The sequence below is a fragment of the Galleria mellonella genome, unplaced genomic scaffold (assembly GCF_026898425.1).
Source record: "Galleria mellonella isolate WM207_F2 unplaced genomic scaffold, CSIRO_AGI_GalMel_v1 utg139, whole genome shotgun sequence".
Taxonomy (NCBI): domain Eukaryota; kingdom Metazoa; phylum Arthropoda; class Insecta; order Lepidoptera; family Pyralidae; genus Galleria; species Galleria mellonella.
In genome coordinates this window covers 3,486,350-3,507,601 of record NW_026441995.1, presented here as the reverse complement: position 1 = coordinate 3,507,601, position 21,252 = coordinate 3,486,350, and the positions used below count along the sequence as shown (strand labels likewise).

Sequence of the window (21,252 nt, the reverse complement as noted above, 5' to 3'; positions counted from 1 at the left end):
TTTTTGTGTTCAACTTTGATTCACATTCATATTTATACCTATCCTATTTTCCTTTACAACCGACTTCAAAAAAGTAAGCAGTTCTCAATTCGGTTGTACATTTTATGTTCATTATCTCAACTCGGTCACTTATGAACCAATCGTCAATAATAAAGAATATTCTTTGATCCGATCAGCGGGCAGAAATTTTTACAAAATCGATTCAATAGTTTAGTTTTAAAAAATAATTGGTTACACCACGATTGATAACACACACTGCGATAATGCCATTATTAGAGAATTTTGTTTCATTAAGTCGCTTACAAATATATAATAGAATAAGCACTTATTGCTTAATGCACAAATATTTAATTAGACAAATTATTAAAATGCCAATTAATAGTAGTCTTAATGGTAAGTTGTAACCTATAGTACAGGTTAAAAAATAAAAAAATAAAAAAGTTAAGTGAATATGAATAAGGACATAGGTACCATAGAATGAACTGTATCTTGCCTACTGTATCTGTTACGCGTTGCCATTCTTAAGGGTTAATGCTATACATATTTTGTCAGATAATGCAAACTATCTTATCAGTAAGATCGAAATATAGTGTAATTTGTGTTTGAATGTTTCTCTTATACCAGTATAATGTGCTTTGTTTCCCCAATTGCCTCTTACGACATCCTGGAGAGAGGGATTGTTGGTAATGGGGATCCAACAGCCCTATTGCTAACAACATAGGGTATATCAGATCGACCGCCATGCCGTTTTCTCTGGAAACCGTTTTGGTTATATCTTGGCAAATTCGTCACTATGGATCAAATGACCAGTTTCATCCTTACCTATCTCTTATTGGTGCCTTGACAGCGTATACCGATAGCGCAGGCGAGGTTACCATTTTATTATCACCCATTAAAAAGAAAACATTCTAGAGATGAAAGGAAATGATACAATCTATTCCGATACTATCAACGACTCACACGACATATATTTTTAATTAATAATAATTCAATTTGTTTAATAACTATATTGTATTTAGTATATTGCGGTCACACTGTCACAGGAAATTATCGCTGTAAATAAGTTCTTTTGGTACTAAAGCGAAACTACAGGCGATACACACAAATTTATATCAAAGATAAAAAAAAAAAACTATTTACGACTGATTGGGGTTGACGTGTCACGATGAAAAATAGATTAAATTTTTATAACGAGGATTATGCATCGTTGACTCACGCTATTCCATTTACTTACATGAATGCGCTCGCTAAAAATTTACATAAATATAAATTTTATTATCATCCCATCAGGTGGGCGGACTGCGAGACATGCTTACGTGCTAAATAATATTCTATTTCAGGAGAAAAGGATTTTTTTATGCAACTTAGAATGACAAACAAGCTGACGCCCACCTGATGGAAAGTAGTAATCGTCGTCTATACACATAAGCAGTACCATCGACAACAGAGTACACTGTTTCGCCCACGATACCCCCCATGCGTTGCCATTCCTGAGGACTCAGGTGTTATTCCTCTGTGCCCTGTAAATTTAATATACCATCCATCAAACCGAAACAATCATGCAAACATGGTAGGTTTCACGGTAGAAACACGAAAGGGACAGAGGTGCTCAAGCAAACGACTTTTGTACAAAGTCTTCCTCTGGTATTGTTAGCAAAGAGTTCTGACAGGCTTCTAACAGGTCAACCTCCACGCGGTTCCTCCGGAAACCATATGAATTCATCATGATGGACCAACTGACTTGTTTCATCCTTACCTATCATCTCTCGTTGGTGGACCGCCAGCGTATATTTACAGCTCAAACGGGGTTACTATTCCTTATACATCCATTAAAAAAAAATTGTCTGTCCCAGCAGTCTATACTGTACGTCTACGTATATAGATAGCATAACAATGTTTACGCACAATCGAAACAAGTAGAACATTACGATTTACGGTACACCAGCGGCCAAGGTCTCGCTCTCTTTAGCAGGAGGCCTAGCTACGTAGGGTAAATATTGCAGAGAATTCATATCTAAAATGGCTGAATGAGTTGACTGTTTTCGTGTTCTAAAATAACTAGTATGACTATATGTATGATACCTATGTATTGTATGATTATTGTAGTATATGGATATTTATACAGACAATAAAACTGGTTTGTAAAGTATTATGGAAATCATTGAAAAGATTTTGAGCCAACCATATTCCAAAATTGATCATTGATAAATCTAATAGTGGATGAACAGGCTGAAATGGTGATGATGAAGATGTTGATATTTTGTGTTTCAACCATGAAGCAGCTGTGTTTGCATGGCTGTGTTTCGGTTTGAAGGGTGGGCTATGGCGTGAAATTACTGGGTACAGAGGAATAACGCCTGAGTCCTCAGGAATGGCAACGCATGGGGGGTATCATGGGCGAAACAGTATACTCTGTTATGTCCATGATACTGCTCATGTCTATAGGCGACGGTTACCACTTTCCATCAGGTGGACCGTCAGCTTGTTTGCCATTCTAAGTTGTATAAAAAAAAACATACACATAACATATAGAGTGAAATTGAAATTTTTAATGAGATTATTCTACTAGTGAAGCTTAATATTTATTCCAAAGAAAATATGAGCCGAAAACACAAATAAAATTTTACTTTCATTATAAACATAACGCGTCTATCTGTGAAGTTAGTATCGGAGACTTTAATTTTTGTTTTTTTCCAATTCATGTTTTTTTTTTCGAAAACATATTCAATTCTACTGATAGAACATAAAATTGTACATCCTTAAAATTATACTATTAGTTTCAAATTTATTTCATCTCGTATTTGTTCTTGATATTATATAGATTCTATAGGTATAAGCCAAACATTAAAAGTAAACATCAAACGCTACGCAGTTATTTGATTTGAGACAATAAATAAATTCAAGAGATACAAATTCGATGACTAACATATAAACATTAAGCCATGCATGCAACGATGGGCATCATCGCAAAGAATAGACATCACTGAGCTGCCAAATATCGTGAGCTGGTGAGTAATTACCGGGGCTGTCCCATCTGCGCCTAATGAGTCATCCTCTAATGTTAATTGGACTTAAAAAGTAATTAGGCGGCTTATGTGGGTGTCGGGACGTGGGCACTTGTCCTTAGGACATTAGGGCACCTAGAAAAGTTGATGACCAATAAAAAACAAACCAACGTTTGTACAAACATTGGAAGAGAGACAAAGAGCAAGAATATAATTGTCACATGAAAAAAACATGAGAATTATTATCTCGTTGTTGAAATAATTGACCTTTAACAATAGATTTAGGTATATTCATATATTCATTCCTATTCCATTTAATACGAGTGATAAAGATGAAGTACTGATAAAGTTGATTCTTAGAAGGAATTCTACTGGTTTATAATACAAAACAAAGCTTTTTAAGATCAGACAAGGACGTGATGAGCATAAGGAATACCGGGATATTTATCCTTGTGCCTGAGTCAAGTGCTCACAATGAAGTACAATCATAAATCATGTATAAATACGTGCACACGGCTACTAATATAAAATGTAGATGTGCAGTTAAATTCTGTAAGGAAATATTGACTATCCCTAAGGTATCATTTTGACAATAACATTTCCTGGTTTACAATTTTGATCTCAGTATATTTATGCAACCCAGAATGGCAAACAAGCCAACGGCTTATCTTATAGAAAATGGTAATCGTCGCCTATAGATATGTCCAATATAATGGCTATCACAAAACATACTGTGATGCCTATAATACCCTTTATGTATTACCATTCCAGAGAACTATAGTTTTTGCCTCCGTATCTTATAAATTTCATTGACATAATGCAACCCTTCAAACTGAAATACAACCATAAAAACACAATTGCTTCACGATAGAGGTATGTGTAAGCCTGAGGTACTTATGCAGATGATGACATTTGTACAAATCCCCGGTCTGATATATCAGAGGGCCTACCATGAAATGCTTTCCGAAATTTCGGAGCCAAACAAAACATAAATTCAATATTAAAATTACATGATACATACCGTTTCAAAATATTACAATATCGTTCCTTTGGACTTTTATAATAGGATTTATAATGAACGAAATGTTAAGCTTCATTTACTGGGTCGATTTCGATATGAACAAAAACACGAAATTGAATCCCTTAATTCGGATCTCATTACATTGTAGACCCCCTGACTAGACAAACATTGCGTATAACAACTCGTAGAGTTTATTGTTATTAGAAAAAAAAAATGATCCACGGAACGGCATCAAGCATCATAATCTCGTTCACATGTGCGTTGACTAATAAAATTTGCAGTTGTGTATCTAATCAACTGCGGGCGGTGGGGTCAATACACTACGCTCGCCCTGTTTCGATACATACCGAGATATTGTTAGGTTTTATGCAAATCGCAATATTCCGGTTAGATATACGTCAATTTCTACAAATTCATATAAAAACTTTGAAACAATATGAATTAAGCAGTCTATTTCTGTTTACCCGGATATGTTTATCATTTCTGTATAATGTATGGGACTTGTTGTTTGTAGTAGCGAGATGATTCATTTAATGTTTTTTTTTTTTTTTTTTTTACCGGAGGGACTAGGTACAAGGTCTTCAGGATGATACTTCTTTCGCCAAGTATTCACATCCTGAATTCCAATTAGAAGCGTGTCATTTATGGCATCAAAATTACTGAGTAGTTGCCGCGAGTCAAGTGAGACGAGATCATCATGTCACAAGAGTTCGGCAATGCGTGAATGATGCTACTGGTGATGCAAGCATCCAAGGGCAGTGGTGACTACTTGTAATCAGGCGGAACTACGGTTGATTGTAACGCTTGTTGTATAAAAAAAAAACAAACCGTTTTCTTTTCATTTATGGAACCGTACAGATCGTTTTTGAAATATTCCTAACAATGGCCTACACAGGAGAGGGAAATAGATATGTTGTAGTCAAAACTCTTAACCAGTTAAAAATATTTAACTGAAATGACTGAACAAGTTAGTTTTTATTGAAAATTATTGGCTATTAGGTTCTTTTAACTGCAAATTTGTGGTTAGGTTAGGTACTTTTAACTGTTATTTTAGTCAAAAGTATTATTGACTAAAACATACGGTTAAAAGTACTTTTGACTGATTTTGCTAGTCAATTGTAGTTTTGACTGCAAGAGAGATATTTTTGCAGGATAGATACACATTTAATTACAACAAAGCACACGTGTTTTTGCAAGTATGTAGTTGACATAAAGGGAACGTCCATTAGTCACAACGTGAGGTGGTTTTTTAATTGGGAAACGCACGTGAGTTTAACCTGTGAAGTTTTGAAATAATTAAATTTATATTATTTAAGGTGTTGATGTATAATTTTTTTTAATTCCATTATATAATTCCTTGCTTATCATAAGAACGTCAAAGTTCTCATAAATTTGAAGTGTTGTGTTCTTTTCTTTTGTATTATTTTTTTCAATTTGAAAGACAATTACAAAATACTGTAATAGTTAAAATAGATTTGTAGGTAGTTTTTATGAATAAGGCGGTTAAGCTTTATTACTGGTGTTTTCCATGCATTTATTTTTATGTGAGATAGGAGGAAAATAATAAATTGACGAGAGATTTATATAAACTACACCCTCCCTATAAAGTAGTAAGTTTTCACCGAATACCAACCCCATTTTATCTTTCCAAAATTAATGGTCGGGAAGTTTCATTATTCGCGGATAAAACGTGTAACTTTTGAATGCACAGTATCAGTAGCCACCGTCAATTCGACGAATTAATGGCTTGCTACAGACACCTAGCAGTCGAGTGTTAACGAAAAACTTAGTGACTAGTAGCTATCACTAATAAAATTGATCACTGAAAGAGAAACTGATGTGTTCATTGACCTAAATACGTAATAATAAATAAATATTGGTATACAACGTTGCGAAATATGATTTTTAGTTTACTATCAACTTACTTTTAACAATTGTAGGATTTTAGCAATTTAATAGTTAACGTGAAGTTTATGGTTTTACTAGTCTAGTTTATCAATGACTTCACCTAATCAGGATATGATATTGACCGTGATAGGTTAACTAATCACGATAAATAGCAGCCAATGTTCTTCACCATCGCAAATACTAAGTTTACACTTTTCATAGCAATTTGATAAACCGATAAAGTGCTAAGAGGTAACAAACAAACTCACTTTCACATTTATAATATTAGTAAGATACGAGCCGTGAATTATACTAATTAATTTTACCTAAATGATAGCGTTAATTTCCGTCTCTTGTAAACGATAAATCATGCAACGCGAAAGTCTAAAAGTTAAGATGAATTTTTAAGTGACTTTCAAAAAGAGTTTGTTCTCAATTCAATTAGTATGTATTCTTTATGCTTATGTTACGAAATTACGTAATCAATTCTGAACTGATTTTCGCAATTTATAGGGTTTACTCCCGTGTTGGTGATATATTAATTTTGTAACGATTAAAGGTGCCATTTTTATTTGGGGAACAATGTTTTTTTTGTGAACACGAGTCCGCCTTCTAAATTCAAATATTTCATTTCACAACTCGTTATTCATAGACATGTGTTCACAACTGTAGACTTGTTTTTTTTTTCAAAACAAAATATATGCATTGTTATTTCGATAAAATGACAAAATGACATAGACACCGAGGAAGGTGGTTTACGAAATATGTTAATTATAAAAACATCATTAAAGACTAACACTATTAATATGTGTGTTATTTGATTAATTTAATTATGACTTATTATATTAGATTGCATCTGCTCTAATTATTGTTTAATTGTCATAATTAAAAGTAAGCTAAGTACAGTTAAATATATAGTACCTACTTATTTATTAGACATATATACGTGTTTAATAAATAATTATTTATTTTAAAATAATCACTGACAGTGCTTGCAAAATTCTTATATTTTCTACATTATTTCTTAGAATTTTAAAAACCCGAAAATGTCTCGATAATTTCTGCCCAAGTACTTTTAATTATAATATATATTAACTATTTTACACTATTAAATTTTTAGTTGTCATTAGCGCTACCTTCTACAATCATGAACATATAATCATTTCTTATTAAAATAATGATTGAGATTTGAATTGAATTGACTAATTTTTCAAGCGAATTAATAAGAAGAAGGTTCTCAATTTAATTATATTATATATTTTTTATGTTTGTTACCTCATAACTCAGTCAGTATTAAATCCATTTTGAAAATTATTTTTTTTTTCTAAAAGAATATATTTATAGGTTAGTCCTATAGAAATTCCAAAACCAATTCAGTTTTTAAATCAAAATAACTAGTTTTGCCATAATTGAAGTCTTTTGTGGAACACAATCTTAATTATTAAATTATATATTTGTATTTTTTTATACCACTGAGGTGGTAAACGAGCATACGGCCCACCTGATGGTAAGTGGTTACCGTAATCCGATTAAGGTTTTTAGGGAAACAAAAAAATAAAAAAATTTAATGGATAACTTCTGTCACTCAGCTAGATATTTATACTTATGACATATGATGAGAATTGATGTATGAAACGAAAGTGAAAGTCTGTAAATAATATACCACATTATTGCGTGTAATAATTATTATGAGAGTAGGCACAAATAGAATTAATTTACTCTCACATTTTATTTATGAGAATTGTATAGATTTTAATCTTGTTGGCAGCATTAATGTATGTCTATGTACGCTTAATAAGCTAGCAATCGTGATAAAATTAATATGGGAATAACGTGAGAACAAATAATTATTAATTACAAAAACAAATATCAAAGAAGACAGCTCGAAAATGTTAAAAATATCGCGAAAACATAAACAATAAAAAACACTGGCAAATTCAGAACTTAATCCTTCTTGAAGGCGTCTAAAAACATGTTGTTTATGCAGTTAAGGCAATCTTTAGAACCAAACAAAATGGGCCACTCCTTCCTGGACTAAACAATGATGTTTACTTATCTACTGGCTTGTGGATACAGTTTTAGTTTACAGTTCAAGCGATCCGCCCTAGTTCCCGGGTAGATAGATAGAAAAACAAATTAATATAATTATAATAAGTTCTAAATAGGCAAATTTTTGATACTTCAGATTATAATACAATATTTTAAATATTCGTAAAGATCTCTATTTTTTTAAAGTCGTATGTTGCGCGTTGATAATGGAGGTTTTTTTTATACATGAAAGGATTTTTAAAATAGATGAGCAGTTTTTGAGTTGAGCCTTTACAAACAAACATACAAAATAGTCGGGGGGAAAGGGATTGTCAGTAATGGAGACTAAGAATCCCATTGCTAGCAATATACCCAACCAGGTCGAGCTCCTCGCGGTTCTCCCTGGAAACTATCATGATTAATTCCAGATGAATTCATCATGATGGGCTAACTGGCCTGTTTTCATTCTCATCGATCACCCTTCACTGGTGCCCCGCCAGCGTATCCCGTTAGCGCAGGCGGGGTTACCATTGCATTTTCATCCAATAAAAAAAAAAAAAACACAAAATAGTCAAATCTTTCCTCTTTATAATATCAGTATAAATAGATGTATGGAAGTTAAAGCACCTGTATACATATTGGTAGTTGTACAGGGATATCGAAGCGTGGTATAACTATATTATGTAAATTACTTGTAATACAATGCATATAAATTGGCATTTACAGTGTGGCGTATGTATAAATAAATTTGGCTTATAAATTATAAAAAGAAAACAAAGTGTAGGAGGCGAGTGAGTGAACAAGACGACAGGATGACAGGGGAAATGTGAATGCAAATATGGAGTACCTTGTCATGTTTGTGACGCCAATCGGAGTCTATCAACAATTTAGTGTGCTGATATAATTATTTTTACATGTGGCTATTAGATGAATACCTTACAATATTATTTTTATAACTTATGTTAATTTTTTTAATGATTTATATATTATATGTATAATGGGAATTTCAAGAACTTACTGCTTGTCATTTCAGATATTTGTAAATTCATAAAATTCCTGTTATATGTATATATATACACCATACAATATTTTATTTATAGATACCATAATGTTGATCCTATGCCTTAAATGGACTATCAACAGTAAAAGTTTCTAAGATTATCAAGCTCTCCTCAGATCTGGCTGGAATAACTACAATCTCATGTATGACTATTCTAAAATGCCCGAATTGTTTGTTAAAAAGGGTATTACTATGAAACATAGTTTAAGTTTTTCCAATTGAATTTAAGTGTATAGCTATGATGAAATATGTTCATTCTGAAATAATTTCCATATACAGATAAGTGATATTTCGTTTGTCACAAACACTACGACAGTGTCTGAATGACTGACAGCAATTATTTTGTAATTTTGATGTAGTGTTCTGACAAACTTCACGGTAGATAAAAATCATTATATATGTACATTGGTAAATAAATATAAAATAAAATAAATTTATGATTATTTCAGTATACATTGCGAGACTGATTATGAGGCATATTTTATCTAGTATACAACTTACCTTGCAGTCTTTATGCCTGTAACACCATGTGCACCCAAAGAGTAAACCAACAGCGGTGAGCATCAGCGCCAGTGCCGGCACCGCAGCATACACTCCACCACCTGAGCCCCAGCTCTCCAGTACAGATGGCGAATTTTCATCTAGAGACACATTAGAACTTTATTAGCTGTTATATGCCCCTACTTGATGGTGTAAAACAAATTACCATACATCAGTGCAAGAGAATGAAAATTCATAATAAAACCCCAGATCCAGCCATCTGGCCAGTATAGCGCATGTTTGTGGTTTGTCACTTTTGTGGTATAAAAAAAAATGGCAATGCTCACCTCAGGATGTGAGTGGAGTTTCCTATGCTATGCACAAAGATATGGTTAAGAGTATATAATACACATTTTTTTGGGAGTCTGGCTCACCCTAGAAAATAATCTTAAATATGCCAATAATAGGTTATTGTCCTTTTGTATGTTTGATTACACCTTATGCTTCTTTTATAGCAAAAATTGTACAACCTGTTGCCATATTACTCTTCTCATGGAAATGTAATTAACAAAGAAATTAACTAAGTAAAATTGTATTTCAAGATCTTACTAATATAATAAAATTATAACTAGATGATATCTATATATGGGAGACACTTTAGAAAAATTAATCTCTTTCTCTTAAAAATTTTTAGAAATTTTAACTATCTGCCTGTCAATTTGTAGTTAAAAGTTGTCTATTTCATTGGTTTTCTAATTCTGAAATCCATGTATACAAAGTAGTGGGCAAAAAGCTAGTAAGCAATAAGTATTAATGACACAACATGATGATTCATTAATTAATTAGTTAGCTGTCTTTTTTATATTTGGCATAGACAATTGGTTTGCTTCCTTTTCAAAATAACAATGTTTAAAATAAACAAATAACTAGAATGAAGAGGTGTTTTTTTGTTATTTTAAATGACCAATTTTAAAAAGACAAATATATATATATAGATGTATACTCATATATAAAAAGTATATTTACTTTTTTACTGCTTTTAAGTTGTAAATAAAATCTCTCTCTCTCTCTATATGTTTATGTTGCATGTTAATATAGACATGAATTAACATGAATATTAAAGTTATGTCAATCTAATTTAGAACATAGTGAACATGTATGTAATGAAATTTAAAATAAACTCTTTAAAAATATGTAACAATAAATGTTTGTTGTATAACATGTTTATAAAAATTAACATAAATAATGAAGTTTCCAATTAATTTTAATAATAGGCACTAATTTAAATTAAAATATATATTTAGATTAAAAGTATTTGATTCACTATGTATTTAAATAATGGCATTATATTTATAAATTAATTTTTTTTAATTAATTAAAATTTAGAAAAAAATAAGTAATGTTTATTCAAATAAGAAAATCCAAATTTATATGTACATTTAGAGAAAACTGAATAATATATATGAATGGACAATTTGCTAAGGTTTTCAAAATTTTGTAAACAAATAACAAAGTAGGTATATAAGTTTTAAAAGCTGATATTTCCGTTATACTTTGAAAGCTATTTGAAATTTTCTATTTAATTTTTCTTTTACCTACAATATTTTCAATTTTGCAATCAGTTCGAGAATATGAGTTATTTAACTGGCTGCGGGTGTTGATTGGAGCGAATAAAAGAATAAAAACAAAGTAAATTTTATTTTATCTGACAGTGGAATGGTAATTTATATAATCTAATGTTTCTTTCTAACTTTCTTAGGAAAAACATAAGTATTTTCAAAACAAAATGACTCACCGTGAAGGTAAGTCTGCGGTGTCGGTCCCACGGGTAATCCGTGTCCAAAATGTGTGCCGGTCAGGGCCACGAATAGCACCACCCATAATATACCCATCATTATTACATTATTTGCCCAGCTGCATTATTTTCCGTTTCATTATTTATAATTTTTATACATCACCAAAACACAAAAAATACACGGTCCACGACAGGTTTACACTTTGTTGAAAAAGACTAAACCACTAAAGAAACTATTTACACTAAAATAACATGTAATCACATATCCACTGTCTGTAAAATCTGTTGAACTTATTAATTAGTATTTCTTAGGAGTTTACTGCACATTTACTTTTAAATTGCGCAACCCACAGCTGTATAGAACGCCATTTTTGATTTTTTGATGAAAATGTTACAAACGTTAATAAACCAGAATCTACTATTCCTGTTTAATTATTACTACGTAACTAGTAGTTTCTATTATGGCAACAATATAGTTTTTTTTTATTATCTCAATCTAGCAAAGATATAACTTTAAAATACTCAGTGTTTTAATCTAATAGCAGTTTTCGTTTCAACCCAAGAAGAAAATTGTTTTTCTAATTAATTAAATAAAAGAACATTTTCTTTATTATTACACGATTTTTATGAAATTAAAAGTTCATTTAAAATTAAATGACATAATGTCATTATTTATAATAACAAAAAGAAGTCAGCTGTAGCTGTCAAAAATGAAAGCAAAATAAAACTGTTTTAAATTTTTGCACAATAATTGCTAAAAATCAAATCTGTTCTAAATCCGAAAATGTGTCACATGTAATTGTTATGTAAATAATTATGTTTTATGAAAAAAATAATAATTTTATTTAAAATAACAGTGTAATGCTCGTAAACTTTAACTAATAACAAATATAACCTCAAAACACATGTACGGTAAAAGTGTACTTAGATGCCGAGTAGTTAGTTACATTAGTTTAAGACATTACAAGAAAAACAATACTAAGAAGCTATTGGAATTTCTAGCCGAAATGCCGAAAGTGAATACTCCGAGAATATCAGACGCTCAGCGCCAAAGACAACATATATCTAAAAAGTCTGAAAAATATGGCCCTAGCACAGTATATCTTCAGGTTATAGGGTCAGGAGCCCGTGGTGCTCCCAATACTCTGTACCTTTTCACTGACCAGAAACGGTAAAGTTATTTAATCCTTTTTTAATACAAACTAATTGAAAATTGACAATAATCATACATTAACTTTGTAAAAACCTAGAATATTTATTATTAACTAATTAACGAGATTAATATCTTAAATCCATCAACATAGCATGATTGAAGATACTGTTAATATTTCTATAGCTTTTATTATTTATTAACTTGTATATAAGGTTTAGATTAATACTCTTTATAAATAGCTTCAGAGTTACTTTTGACCTGAAACAGACCTACCTGAAAAAGAATTTAAAGATTATTTACACCCATGCTTCTGTTTTTATGCTTCTGCTGTCAAACACAATGTGGCTCAGTAGGTGTTCTTGTAATGGGTGAAAATGAAATGGTAACCCCCATCTACACTGTCAACATATTGCCCCACATACAGCTATGCTTAGCTGTGTTTTAGTTAGATGGATGTTACAGCAGTGAATTTATAGAGCATCTTATTAAGACAGTATTTGTTCTAGTATCACACAAAAACAACTGTGCTAAATTTGATGTAGTTGTCACATCAAATGGTAGTCTATTTCATTAGTTTTTCTACTTCTGAAATTTGTGCATATGAAATAACAGTTTCAAATAAACTTAACACATTGTAAGGAATCTGCTATAAAATTTCAACTTTATGGGTCTAGCAGCTTTTCAGCTATTTCTTTATTAGTTTCTGAGTGAGTGAGTAATATTTCGCAATAAGATACTATTATTTGTAACTTTGCTTGTTTGGATTTAACTTAGATTATAGATTTATATTAAAAATCTAAATTAAATATCAACACTTAATTCTTACTTTTTGTGCCTTTTCAACAGTTACCTGTTCAACTGTGGTGAATGCACCCAGCGTCTTGCTCATGAGCACAAAGTGAAGCTGTCACGGCTGGAACATGTATTTGTGACCAGCAAAACATGGCGTAACATTGGAGGGCTACCAGGCTTGTCCCTTACACTGCAGGATGTTGGTGTACCCAACATTACATTACATGGTCCTGAGGGATTAGTAAGTTTGTTTAAATTATTACTTCATTTAATTGGTTGAAAAAAGCTGTATCAGAAATAAATCAACTCTTTTATTTATTTATAGTTATGTTGGTGTCATCTTCTTTAGCCAGCCTTTATTTTTTAATATATATTTTTTACCCTTTTTTTGATAGTTCTTCTTCTTTTTTCAATTTAAATGGCTGCCACCAATTTTGATTTGTGATTCTGGCAATGGCATGGTTAGGAAGGCATGGTGAAATATTCTTATTTCTGTGGTTATTGAATCTGGTCAGTAGTGAGCAATATGGCTTGGTGTTTATGTTTGTTAGTTCAAATAATACAGTTTCAAGTGACATTTTACTATTCTTCAGTTACAATTTATATTTTGTAGTATGGAGCACTAGCCACTGTGGCTCAATGCAGAAATATTGCTTTTTAGAGTTGTTGTCAAATTACTCTTCATTTTTGTAAATAAATCATAACAAGTATTTTTTTATCCATAGTTGAAATATTAATTATGAAATCAAAATAAGTGGGCATGCACTTTATTGTTCATTTTAATTTATTTTTTATTTTTTTTAGGATGAACTGTACAGTGCTACAAAAAGGTTTGTCATAATGAAAGAGATGAATGTAACAATGGCCAAGTGCAGTCCCAGTGAAGACTTCGAGGACAATGTTATGACTGTGAAATATGTATTATTGTAAGTGGATGAGAAATTTTTGTCTTTTTATATAATGAAATAGAGATATCTTTTAGAAAAACTATAAAATAATTATTATAAGTATTGTAATTATACAATAAATGTATAATGATGATAATCTGTAGAAACATGGAAAATTGTCTTATCAGTGTTATGTAATGTCACATGCAGGAACCTAAATATACATTTTTTTTTTCACAGAGGACCCCATGATAGTCTATTAGGTAAAGAAATGAAACCGGCAGCAAAAAAACCCAAACTGGACAAATCTGCAGACAAGGAATTTGAAGAATTTACTCGCGATGACACAGACTACTACAGAAATGACACACAGAACCATGATTCAGATAAAACTAACAGAACAAAAGAGAAACCCAAAGTGAAAGATAACTTAGAGAAAGGTAAATGTATTTATGTTATTTTCAACCATTACAAATTTTCTTAAAAAAATCATTTCAAAAAAAGGATGATGTTCTTAATTTTTTTTTATATTTGTTACTTCAGAACTTTAAAAATACCTCCAAATGAAGAAATTTGGAAAATTCTTTTTTTATCATAAAGGATATACTTTCACATAGGGCCCATATAAATTTTATCAAAATCAGTTCAATATTTCAGTTTTTAAATCAAAACAACCCATTATTTTGATTTTCCATTATTGATATCAGTGTTTTTCTTTTTTTGTGAAACAAAACTTAGTTGTTAAAATTTATGTTCATTTTTAAAACATATGTAATATTTTCTTTTTTTTTAAGGAATTTTAAAAGCTGATTTTACTTATTAATAATTTCTTAATTGTATCTCTGTATTGAATGATAGGGTATTTGATTTTAAAATTATTTCATGTTTTCTTAAAAGCAAATATTGTTTGTTTTAGATGCGGTGATGAAGAAAACAGAAAAAGTATTGCAACAAGTACAGAGAAAGAGCCACTGCTCTGTTGCATATATTTGTACTTTAAAGGTATATTATTTTTCTTGACATAGGTATAAAAATAACAAATCAAGCGTTATGAAGACTTTTGGTTTGGGTACAGAACGTGAAAATAATTTTGTTTAGTTGTTAATTTTTTTTAAATCACAGTGTTTGTACACTCAGCTTAGAAACTGGTCAATTGATTTTAATGATTTTCCACAAATGTGTATTGTTTGCTTCAACTTGACACCTCAATATTAATAATAATTATAATAAAGCCACACATTCGCGGCAGTCGTCTGGTGCTCAAGTTAGGATTATGAAAATTATGAGAAACCAAGCAAAGAACACTTTTGGGCATAGCCCCTGTACACCCGGAGCCTATTTAGAAAAGTTCGTTTCCTACGACAGAGAATCGAACCCGGTGTCTCATTCCGTAAAGCAATGTGCTGCTGTTCTACAAAAATAGTCAAATGCACGACTCGTCGAATCATCAAACGTAATAGGTTGGTGTATGTGTATATATACAGTATTCTATGAATTCTGTTGATATTGCTGGCAGCACATCTGCAATACCTATGGTGTTGTGGGTGATCATGGGCGGCTGTAGTCACTTACCATCAGGTGATCTGCATGCTCGTTTAGCTCGTGTTATAAAAAAATATATAAATCCGAAAATTTGTATGAATGGATGGACATTTGTTATTCTTTCACGCAAAAGCTATTGAATGTAATTTTATGAAATTTGTTACATGGATAGATATATCCTAACTTAGCACACAGGATACTTAATTTCTACTTTGATTCACATAGGCGAAGTCGTGAGTTACAACTAGCATTTTATATTTTTATATAGAAACGTCTAGGCACTCTGGACCTGGCGAAGTGCGTGGAGTTCGGCGTGAAGCCGGGTCCGTTGCTCGGTCAGCTGAAGAATGGGCAGGACGTCGTGCTGCCGGACGGCACGCTCGTGCTCAGCAAAGATGTGAAGACGCCCGACGACCCCGGTCCTGTCTTCATTGGTACTGTTTTGTATATGCTTAAATTAACTATTATTCCCTTTATAAAAAGTACAATTACATAATATATGTAGAACAAAAAATCACCACATCACAAGGTGTTAATGTAACTATAGTGGTGTTATTTCTTTCAGACAACCTCAAATGATGATCATATTTCCATTAGCTATGAAAAAAACTACATTTTTTGCACGTCATATCTTACAATACAAATGTAACATTTACCAGAGGGAGACTTTGTATAAAAGTCGATTGCTTGGGTACCTCTGTCCCATTCGTGTTTCAACCGTGAAGCAGTTGTGTTTGCATGGCTGTGTTTCGGTTTGAAGGGTGGAATATGGCGTGAATTTACTGGGTACAGAGGAATAATACCTGAGTCCTCAGGAATGGCAACGCATGGGGGGGTATCATGGGCGAAACAGTATACTCTGTTATGTGCATGGTACTGCTCATGTCTATAGGCGACGGTTACCACTTTCCATCAGGTGGGCCGTCAGCTTGTTTGCCATTCTAAGACGTATAAAAAAAAAATGTAACACCTATGAATAATACCATAATTCATTTACAATTTGATATACCTGAAGAAGGTAAAATCCCTTAATCTCAATTCGGTTGTATTTTTTTGTTTGTTACCTCATAACTTCGTTAATTATAAAACATTTTGACAAATTCTTTTTTTTTTTTTTTTTTAACTGAAAGGATATAAGAAAATTTTATCAAAATGGATTCAGAGTTTCGAGTCGGTTTTTTTTTTTTTTTGTGGAACACAATTTTCATTACGTATCTCTAAAAATTTAATTGAAATAAAACCTATATTACAATTAGTTGAGTTATTAATTATACAGTGATAAATAGGTAAATACAAAATAAAATATACACAAATCACAGTTTCTTAAACCTATATAATTACTCATGGTCTCATATAAAAGCGTCTAATTTGAAATTATTAGCTGTGTAAATACTTCTGTGTAAAAACTATTTGCATGCCATTTGATATGGCGAAACATAATGCACATATTGTAAACTTTACAAATGCAACATCTTATCTACAATCTTTCTGGCAAATAAATTTCATTTAATTTCCTACCGATTCTGTGTCTTGTTGCAGTGTTGGAGGTGCCAGAGCTGTCATACTTGAAGGAGTCGGAGTTCTCGGCGCATTTCGATAACGGCACCAACCCGCCGGAGAATATCCCGCGTCTCGTCGTGCACTACACGCCGCCGCACGTGTTCAACCATCCCACGTGAGTTTTGTATTCGAAAAAGAGCAGAGACATTTGAATTTTTAATGGAGTTTGACAACCCCATTGCTAGCAATATGTCCTATTAGGTCGACCTCTACGTGGTTCCTCCTGGAAACCATCATGATGGACGAATTCAACAACAATTGTTCATGAACAATTGTTGTTGAATTCGTCACGATGGCCTAACTGACCTGCTTCATCCTCACCTATCATTCTTCACTGGTGCCCCGCCGGTGTATACAGTTGGCGTGGATGGGGTTACCATTCCATTAACACCCATTAAAAAAAATTCTATTAGTGTTTACCGATTTTTATAACTTTGTTTTTTTTTTTTTTAATATGGACCGTTTATTTTGAAAGTGGTGTATTTTTTTTTAATATTATATCTATAGATATACCTACCTATAAAATAGATGTATAAAACACCTACCCATCTTAAATTACGTACTTCACAAAATATAATGAAAATATTGTATATGTTGTGTTTTATTGTTTCCTTTTAAATTAATAACACAAAGGAAATAAACGGAACAGCTAAAATAGGTTTGTTTGTCATTAAACGTCTTTATAAATAAGTTAAATATGTACTATTATCTATTCCAGTTACCGCGCATTCATGGCGATGTTCGGTCCCACCACGAGCCATCTAGTGCTAAACACGCAGAACTCGTGCCTAGGCTCGGAGGCGGTGCACCGCACTCAGCACAAGCTGCACCTACTGGACCCGGACATCTTCCCTCTGTTACGAGATGCCAGCGTGCCCGCCGTCTGGAACGCACATCCGCCGCTACCGAACACCGATAGTCCCACACGTTTGAAGGGACTCGAGGAGCTTAAGAATAAGGTACAGATTTGTTTTTTGTTTGCTTGATCGTTAAAAAATTCGAGATGCTTCTGTTTAGTTTGCATATTAAATATTTTCAAAGTAAAATTGGAAAAGCTATATATTTTAATTACTGATATTTAACGCCTTGTTGCACTATAAGTAGAGGATCAGTATATATTATTGTATAGAATAATTTGAAATATATATATTCATAACAACAGTTGATAAGTGCTTCTGTATACATTATCATCCGATTTTAAAAAGAAGGAGATTCTTAATTGTATTTTTTTTTTATGTTTGTTACCTCATAACTCTGTTATAAAAAAATTAAATCGGTAATTGGAAAATTCTTTTTTATCTGAAAGGATATTTTTACAATTTGGCAGTTAATTTTTATATCAAAATTGGTTTATTAATTTAGTTTTTAAATCAAAATAGGCAATTTTGCCATTATTGAAGTTTTTTTTTTGCGAAATACACATATTCTCTATGTACTTATTATGTGGATCAATATTTATATAATAAATAAGTACATTTTTTTGATTGATATAAATTATTTTACAATAGCTTTTATGTGCGACCTCCTACCATGTGACCGGCATATGTTCCTTGACCGGGATAAAAGTAGTCTTATACCCTTCTCCATTGCATGTAATACCCAATTTCATTGTTATCAGTAAAGCCGTTAATACGTAATGAGGTAACAAACTCGCTTTCATGTTTATAATATTAATACGTAAGAATAAAAATTTAATTAGTAATTGATTACCATGGGAGTGTAATTATATATAAAGCTATAGGAGGAATGTTAGCTCACTTGCATGCTCGGTGATGGGTCCATGTTTTCTACTAATGTTTTTAGATTGCCCTCGCGCAGTTCCAGAATATAATAAACATGGAGGGCTCGTGTAAGGGCGACGGGGAACACTCCGTCGGCCACGACGATGACAACAAGTTAGAAATAATTGCTGGCCGCACACTCACCGTGTTCCACTTGAGACCGAAGAAGTCACTCGACAGGTAAGTGACATTTATTATTAATCTTTGAACTGTGGTAATTGGTATTGTCCGTCTAAATCATCATTATTATCATCTCAACCGTTAACTGCATATTGCTAAACGTAAGTTTCCCCTATAGAATGGCAACCCATGGGGGGTATCATGGGTGAAACAGTATACTCTGTTATGTCCATGGTACTGCTCATGTCTATAGGCGACGGTTACCACTTTCCACCAGATGGGCCGTCAGCTTGTTTGCCATTCTAAGTTGTATAAAAAAAAAAAACTGCGATAAGAAACGGTCCTGAGTCCATTGACTCCCTGCAATACATTTCTTCGAGGTCTTTGTCTTTGAGGTCGTCGCTCCATCTAGATGGGGTCATCCTATACTGCGCCGCCACTGGGTCGCCACTTACACGCTCATATTGGATTTTGTCATGCAAAGAAACTCCAAGCACAGTTCTCTTACCGTGTAGGACCGTGATCTGTTTCCATAGGTCATCACTGGTAACTAACTCTGGTTAAAGACCTTCGTCTTTGATATTGTAATCCCTATTATTTAAATATTTATTTATTAAACACAAGAAATATACAACACAAGTACATTGGAACCCGCACTAAGCGAACCTGAGGGCCTACCATGAAATATTTTCCGAAATTTCGGAGCCAAAGAAACACAAATTTGATGTTAAAATTACATAATACATGCCGTTTGGGGATATTAAAAATGTTAAAATATTGTTCCTTTGGACTTTTATGATAGGGTGTATGACGAACAAAATGTTAAACTCCATTTATTGATCCGATTTTGGTATAAACAAAAACACGAAATTGAGTCCGAAATTTCGGAATTTAATTTCATGGTAGACCTGCTGTATCGTGGAAGTCTATAAGGGGTTGATAATCCCCAATATTTTTTAAATATGGATCAGTGAGCAAAAAAAAAAATAAATTATTTGTGAAATTTATTTTAATAAATATTTTTCTTTTCATATTCAACAAATTGTTTCTCGTCCACCAGGTCTTTGGAACCGAAGCTGCACATCCAGGACTATATCCAAGAGACAATGGACGTGGACGGGTTTGTGGGTAGCCTGGAGCACTTTAGGCAGCAGGTGGACAGCATGAGATACGTCAAGGGCAACGCGAAGGAGTACCCCAAGGTGGTGTTCCTCGGCACCGGCTCCTGCATACCGAGCAAGACGAGGAATACCAGTGCTATCGTTGTCCAGATTGAGTGAGTGATTTTAAATGTTTTAATAAATTTAAAATTTATTTTAAGAAACACTTATTGAGTAAAGTTTATTATTTATTTATAGTTTATTTTTTTATTTATTATCGGCCGTCGAATGGAGGATTGAAAAAGATAGAGATCGGTTATATGTTGACTACGTGAATGAACCACTCCTTCCTTTTACGTGGGTGTTGTGAGAGGCGACTAAGAGAACTTAATAGTAGAGGGATGGACAGCAGCATCCCTCTTAAAACATCACCATAGTCTAACTGCGGTTGCCAACCCGCCTGCCAAGAGTGGCAACTACTGGCAAAACTCTTATTATGAGGAAGCCTTATGTTCAACAGTGGACAGTTTGACTTGAACGTCTGATTAAATAAAATTGTGGAATGTAGTAGAATATATTAGGTTATTAAACAATGGTATTATATTGTTATTTTATTCTGTTCACACTGTAAGCCTCTCCCCTAAATGAGGGGTTGCCAGTAGTTGCCACGCTTGGCAGGCAGGTTGGCAACCGCAGTCAGGCTTTAGTAAAAGTTTAAGAGGGATACTTTTGTATACTATACATATTTTGCTAACAGTGAGTTTTGCTTGCAGTGAGAACCGTTCAATCCTGATGGATTGCGGTGAAGGCACATACGGCCAGCTGGTTCGATTCTATGGGCCGAAGCGTGTCGACGCATTCTTGAGAACGCTGAAGGCTATTTACGTGTCACATCTACACGCTGACCATCACATTGGTATGTTTATTTTGAATTTTAAATTTTTATATTTAATATTTACTGCTATTTTATTTCTATTACTATAAGACTAAATAATATATTGGTTAGTTGATCAGAATTATGGTTTAAAATATTTATTTTCT

The 21,252-nt window shown here is 32.6% G+C and overlaps 2 protein-coding genes across 14 annotated transcripts in view; one reads left to right on the top strand and one right to left on the bottom strand.

The window, feature by feature from the left end:
* LOC113513209 (uncharacterized) overlaps positions 1-11,673 on the bottom strand; it is a 56,141-nt gene extending 44,468 nt beyond the window's left edge. For all 5 annotated transcript variants that reach the window (XM_052903568.1, XM_052903571.1, XM_052903569.1 and 2 more), the window contains exons 1-2: positions 11,277-11,673; positions 9,503-9,642 (exon numbers count right to left, since the gene is read on the bottom strand). In XM_052903568.1, the coding sequence (XP_052759528.1) occupies positions 9,503-9,642; positions 11,277-11,376 (240 nt within the window). In that variant the 5' untranslated portion in view covers positions 11,377-11,673. The remainder of the gene's footprint in view (positions 1-9,502; positions 9,643-11,276) is intronic.
* A 278-nt stretch (positions 11,674-11,951) lies between these two features.
* Positions 11,952-21,252, top strand: part of LOC116413725 (ribonuclease Z, mitochondrial) — a 28,046-nt gene continuing 18,745 nt past the window's right edge. For 5 of the 9 annotated variants that reach the window (XM_052903581.1, XM_052903583.1, XM_052903578.1 and 2 more), the window contains exons 1-11: positions 11,952-12,447; positions 13,276-13,462; positions 14,026-14,147; positions 14,349-14,548; positions 15,025-15,110; positions 15,919-16,084; positions 17,190-17,325; positions 17,929-18,169; positions 19,014-19,171; positions 20,172-20,387; positions 20,985-21,127. In XM_052903581.1, coding sequence (XP_052759541.1) covers positions 12,182-12,447; positions 13,276-13,462; positions 14,026-14,147; positions 14,349-14,548; positions 15,025-15,110; positions 15,919-16,084; positions 17,190-17,325; positions 17,929-18,169; positions 19,014-19,171; positions 20,172-20,387; positions 20,985-21,127 — 1,921 coding nt within the window. In that variant the 5' untranslated portion in view covers positions 11,952-12,181. The remainder of the gene's footprint in view (positions 12,448-13,275; positions 13,463-14,025; positions 14,148-14,348; positions 14,549-15,024; positions 15,111-15,918; positions 16,085-17,189; positions 17,326-17,928; positions 18,170-19,013; positions 19,172-20,171; positions 20,388-20,984; positions 21,128-21,252) is intronic. The other 4 variants (XM_052903580.1, XM_052903577.1, XM_052903584.1 and 1 more) reach the window with 4 other exon arrangements.